Source organism: Scomber japonicus, chromosome 18, assembly GCF_027409825.1.
Source record: "Scomber japonicus isolate fScoJap1 chromosome 18, fScoJap1.pri, whole genome shotgun sequence".
NCBI lineage: Eukaryota > Metazoa > Chordata > Actinopteri > Scombriformes > Scombridae > Scomber > Scomber japonicus.
The window spans coordinates 30197128-30203073 of NC_070595.1; the positions used below are offsets into that span (position 1 = coordinate 30197128).

The 5946-nt window shown below is 40.5% G+C and overlaps 1 protein-coding gene across 2 annotated transcripts; it reads left to right on the forward strand.

Annotated features, from left to right (window-relative positions):
* The first annotated feature begins 277 nt into the window (after window positions 1-277).
* LOC128378399 (keratin, type I cytoskeletal 13-like) lies at window positions 278-3964 on the forward strand. 2 transcript variants are annotated; one of them, XM_053337905.1, is made up of 7 exons: window positions 278-739; window positions 1062-1144; window positions 1229-1385; window positions 1463-1624; window positions 2181-2306; window positions 2858-3078; window positions 3856-3964. In XM_053337905.1, exons 1-7 carry the CDS (start codon window positions 347-349, stop codon window positions 3962-3964), a joined length of 1251 nt encoding a protein of 416 aa, XP_053193880.1. In that variant the 5' UTR covers window positions 278-346. The 2 variants fall into 2 exon arrangements, with proteins under 2 accessions (XP_053193880.1, XP_053193879.1); XM_053337904.1 differs by having other exon boundaries at window positions 347-739; window positions 3865-3964.
* The last annotated feature ends 1982 nt before the right edge of the window (window positions 3965-5946 follow it).

The following is a 5946-nucleotide window of genomic DNA, read 5'->3' on the forward strand; positions in this document are numbered from 1 at the left end:
TTTTATCTTTTTCTGATAGTTTCATGTTTGATTATTTAAATATTTGTGTAAAAACATCACGAGTTGTAAAGCTCTGGTGTGTGTGGACTGGCAGGACCGGTCCTTCAGGTGAGTCTGTCCAAGCAGCGGCCCCCGGCGGTGCAGGGGCCCCGGGCCTCTCCTGATGGGCAGGGACTCACCCAACCAGCCGGACTCACACTCAGCTATTTGCCCCCGGGCCCCCGGGCTCTCGGGCCCCCGGGCCCCAGACCTGACCGACCAGCTGCTTCATCTCAGGCATAAAAGCAGCAGAGGCTCCAGCAGCTCTTCAGTCTCCACTCAGAGAATCACCAGCCGACCTGCAACCATGACCTCCTTCTCCAGCCGCAGCAGCATGAGGAGCTCCACCTTGGCCTCCTCCTCCTCCTCCTCCTCCCGCCGGGCCAGCGGCATGGGAGGCGGCAGCGTGTACGGAGGAGCCGGAGGATCCGGAGTCCGCGTCTCCAGGTCCTCCTCCGCCGGCGGCTACAACTTCGACCTGGGCAATGCGGTCAGCAACGTGGACATCTCCATCAGTGAGAAGGCCACCATGCAGAACCTGAACGACCGCTTGGCCACCTACCTGGACAAGGTGCGCAGCCTGGAGAGCGCCAACGCCGACCTGGAGCTGAAGATCAGACAGTTCCTGGAGAAGAGAACCAAACCTGAACTCCACAACTGGGATGCCTTCAACGTCCGCATCAAAGAACTGCAGGGACAGGTGAGCTTTATTACTCAGTGAGACACCCTAACACCCAGTTCAGATTAAACATCCTCTCAGGTTTAAAGATGATGAATCCATAAATCAGTTAAACTAGTTTTAAAAGCAGCATCAGGTTTGTTAAAATGTACATTTAGTATTTTTGTTGGTTTTATATCATTTAAATGACATTTGCACATTTCTATATTTTTGTTTTGTTTTTTGTGGCGACAGAGTCTGACTGTGTTTCACAAATATATAAAGTTAAACGAGATCCAGCAAAGGAAAGTTTTAATTGAAACTGCCATTACTGACACAGTTTTCTCTTCTTTAATCCGCTCAGATTAATTTTGCTTCTCGTGGAAACGCCTCCCTCATCCTGGCCATCGACAACGCCAAGCTCGCCACCGATGACTTCAGAGTCAAGTGAGTGAAAATCTGTTTCCTTCATCTTCAAGTGGAGCGATCAGAACTGCAGGAAACAGACTAAACATTCTGGCGTGTTTTCAGGTACGACACGGAGCTGGCCATGCGGCAGGCGGTGGAGGCCGACATCGGCGGGCTGAAGTCAGTCCTGGACGACCTGACCCTGGCCAGAACTGACCTGGAGATGCAGGTGGAGGGTCTGAGAGAAGAGCTCATCCAGCTGAAGAGGAACCATGAGGAGGTAAGACTGATGACAGCCTGAAAAATAAAACTATTTTTCTCTACAAAAACAGAAGTTTAACTGTTGTGGTCCTGCAGGACCTGGTGGCTCTGCGAGCTCAGATGAGCGGCCAGGTGAACGTGGAGGTGGACGCCGCTCCTCAGGAGGATCTGGCCACCGTCATGGCGGGAATCAGAGAACACTACGAGACCGTCGCCAACAAGAACCGCAAAGACCTGGAGACCTGGTTCCAGGCCAAGGTGAGTGTCAGAAACCTTGTAATGTCAAAATGTCAGTTTTTTTTCATTTTTTTTTTTTTTTTTATCATTGCCAAGAAACAAAGTAGAAGAAATTAGCAGCAGTTATAAGAAGACAAAACTTATAAAATGTCAATAAAAACAAAATAAAATAAACCAAAGTAGAACAGAAATTTAAAACATGAAAACAAATAGAATAAAATACTATAAAACATTTTTAATCTAAAGCCGGGTTAATTCAAATGTCTTGTTTGAACATCAGTCCAAAACATTTTTGCTTAAAAACAATCATTTTGTTATGGAAACATTTATTTTTCTATCAGTTAACTAAGTGACTGATTTAATGCAGCTCTAAATGAGAATATAAAACATGTTCTGACTTTGTGTTTGCGGCTGATTTCCTGTTTCATTCAGAGGTTTTTACCGCCATCTAGTGGCTGTCAGAGGAAGTGCAGGCTGGCACTGACTGAAGTCACAACTCAGTGTTTCTCTTCTGGCTGATACTCTGATATTTAATCAATAACAGTAACAGTAATAATCAATACTTGTGACTCCACAGACGGCCGAGCTGAACAAGGAAGTGGCGATCAGCACCTCGACTCTGCAGACGACCAAATCTGAGATCGGAGAGATCCGACGAACTGTCCAGACTCTGGAGATCAAACTGCAGGCTCAGCTCAGCAAGGTAAGAAAACACCAAACACACATTTATATCATTTATTATTTAAACTTTCTGACACACAGAGACTTTAAAAATATATTTTTCAGTTATTTCATAAAGTTTTCTGGCTGCATTTTGATCCTTTTTATTACCAAGTTAAGTGACTGCATATATTTACTGTTTTTTTTAGTCTTATTGACCATTTATGACATGCAGACATTCACTCGTTTTTACATTTGAAGCAATAAAACAAGAACAAGTACAGCAAGTTAAAATCAACAGCAGAGGTTACAAAAATGAAGAGATGAAAGTTAAAAAGTTTAAAGTTTTAAATTTGATTCATTCACACTGTTAATCATTTTAGTTAATTTTTGAGTGTTTTAAATTAAACTTCTACATAATTCTTCCATATTGCTCCTTTTAAAAAGTCTTAATTTGAGCTCTTTGACATGTTGAATCAGAGCACATGTAACTGCTTCATGTTAAAATCTCATAAATCTGAACTATCTTGACTGACCTGTTGAATACCCCCCCCCCCCCTTCCCCTTCCTCCCTCCCTCCATCTCCACCAACAGAAAGGAGCTTTGGAGGCGACTCTGGCGGAGACCAAGAGCCGCTACGCCGCCATGATGGCCGGCTACCAGAGGCAGGTGGTGGCTCTGGAGGAACAGCTGGCCAACCTCAGGTCTGACCTGGGCAGACAGAAGATCCTGTTCGCCGAGCTGCTGGACATCAAGACCCGACTGGAGCTGGAGATCGCTGAGTACAGGAGACTGCTGGACGGAGAGACCGAGAGGTAGATTTAAATACTGACACATTATTATTAATATAAGACTCATGGTGACACATATTCTCTTCATTATTATATCCTCTTAATATTGAATTTATCACTCTGGGACTTTGTCTTTTCATTGTTGATCATTATGAGCCAACAGCGCCACCAAGAGACCGTTTATCCACAGTAAAATAATGAGTCCCAAAATAATAAATCAATATCAAGAAGGATTTTTCATAATGAAGGAAAATTGTATAACTTAAATTTAAAGAAGCAAGCTCAGTTTTTCTTTAAAAAAAAATCAATGAAATTTGAAGTTTAAATTGTTCATATCAGGATCTGTAGATATGAGACACAAAGAAATATAATAAAAATATATAAAATGAAATAAAAATGTTCAGTCTAATCAGACAGGCTGTAAGATGGAAACAGAGATTAAACTTTAGTTTGAGTTTAATGAACAAAATAAACTAAATACATATGTAGAAATAAAGTAAATAATCATTTGTCCTTTATCTCCATTAGAAACAGTGAAAACCAAAAAGGGTAAAAAAAATGGTGCAAAAGTCATTTCAAAGACATAAAACCAACAAAAAATACTAAATGTACATTTTAACAAACCTGATCTAGTTTTTGAGATATTTTTGAATTGCTCATCTTGTCTTTATATTTGTTAATCATCTTCTATTTGAATATTTTTAAAATCCACTTAGTGTGTTATTCATTTTCAATATTTTCAGTATATTCCACAAATCATACTGACTCATTTAAACTTGACTTGAATCACTAAAACTTTTTTCTTTTTAGCAAACTCTCCACGACAACCACCACCAAAACCACCCGGGTGGTCACCATCGTGCAGGAAGTGGACTCGTCTGGAAACGTGGTGAGCAGCAGCAGCAGCTAAGACGCAGAGACATCAGCAGAGACGGAGCTGCAGAGACAGAGCCGAACCTGAACCTGGAAGCTGTCTGAGCTGCTTCAATAAAAAACAAACAAACATGACTCTGCTGCTTGTTGTCTGTTTAACTTTTTACATTTTTATTAATTTATTATGAGAGTTCATTTGAGGAAAGGAAGGGTGGGTTCTGGCACAACTTCACCTATTTCCAAGGTGCATTGAATATAGAATAGAATAGAAGAGACTTTGTCATTGCACAAAACTACAATGAAATTTACAAATTGCACAAGTTGTCCCATTACTGCACTTTGAGTTAGGTTGTAATAAAATGACTCAGTACAGCAGAGAAGGTAAAAAAAAAAAAGTGTGAAGGAAGTCAAAGCTCGTAGTATAAAAGAACTTCATCAATAGATCAACATGTTTCATCAGGGTCATAAAACAGTATTTAAATAAGGAGTTTAAAAAGCAGAAACTATATAATAATAAAGGTAAAATGATGTGCCTCCAGATATGGATGGATATCAGCCAGTAGTTTATGTACCAAGGCAGATTGGGTAGATAGGTCATGTGACTTCAGGCCAATCATTGTCCCAGACAGGCAGAGAGGAGAAGGAGAATATCCAATAACTAACACAGGGGACACCATATCTGAGGCCTGTACTACGAAGCTGGATTTTCTCTTATGGAGGTGCCTGAAACCTCCTGCTCCTGCTCTGCCTGAAACGTCTGTGCCGTAATAAAGTGACATTGTGTGATCAGAGTGCTGTCCGTTTATATTGTCTGATATATTAATATTGTATGATCTCATGAATTTACACATTAACAGAGTCGGCAATTTTCTGCCAGCATTCCTTCCTGGCTTTTGCTGCAGCAACAGTGTTGCTTTTGGCCTGGATGATGTGATTGAATTCTTCATATTGTTGAAGAATAATTGTCTGCTCCTCCATGGTAAAGTAGCTCTGCAGGGTTTCTCCATGTTTGTGATTGGTCAGACGCTGCAGACTCCTCCCCTTTATGTGAGCGCGCAGAGATCCAGATTGGAAAACCCTGGGTTGATTTACCGAGTTGATATCCAGCTTCGTAGTACCGCTTATCCTAGACTGCGAATGTCTGGGTAAGTCAACCCAGGTAACGGAGAGATATCCTGGGTATGTTAATCCAGCTTCATAGTACAGGCCTCAGGTCCATGAACTAGAAAAACAGCCTAAAATCTAAACTGTATCTAACTGATCTGTGACCAAGATAAACCATGTGACCTATAACCTGAACAATTCAACAGAAAAGCAAATTGAATTCTTTTAAGGCAAGACAGTTTTATTTATTTATATAGAGCATTTCATACACAATGGAAACTCAATGTGCTTTACATAAAACAAAGTACAGAAAAATAGAAAGAGAAATAAAATGCTAGAATAGAGCATTAAATATAAGATTGCAGCATAAAATAATAATTAATAAATTAGCTTTAAAATCATTAAAAGGACATAGAGTGCAAATGAAAGATTAAAATGTAAAGTGCTTTAAAAGAGCTCAATCATAAGCTCAGGAGAAGAGAAATGTTTCTAACCTGGATTTAAAAATGTTAAGGGGAAAGAAAAAAAAAGTACAATAACTTGGTTTGCAGAAATATGTTGAAGCAGCAGATTTCATTAGTGTTCAGTGTTTTTGGGGAGGAGTCTATCAGCAGGTCACATCTGGACTTGTGAAGGTGATACTGCACACCGCCCCCTGCAGGTCAACCCGGAGACGTTCAGCTGGATTTATGTCTGAGATCATACAGAAGCTGAATTAATTATTTCATTTTAAATAACAGGTGCTCTCATTCCCTTCTTGAGAGATTTATTTATTGGAAGAAAACATGATCTGCTCCTTTAGTTTGTTCCAGTTTGAGACACAGAGGTACTTCTGTCTTTAAGTCATATAGATGGTATTATCATTAGTTTGATTTAGGCAGAAATCCCATTCAGATCTGCTCGACTCTGCAAAAA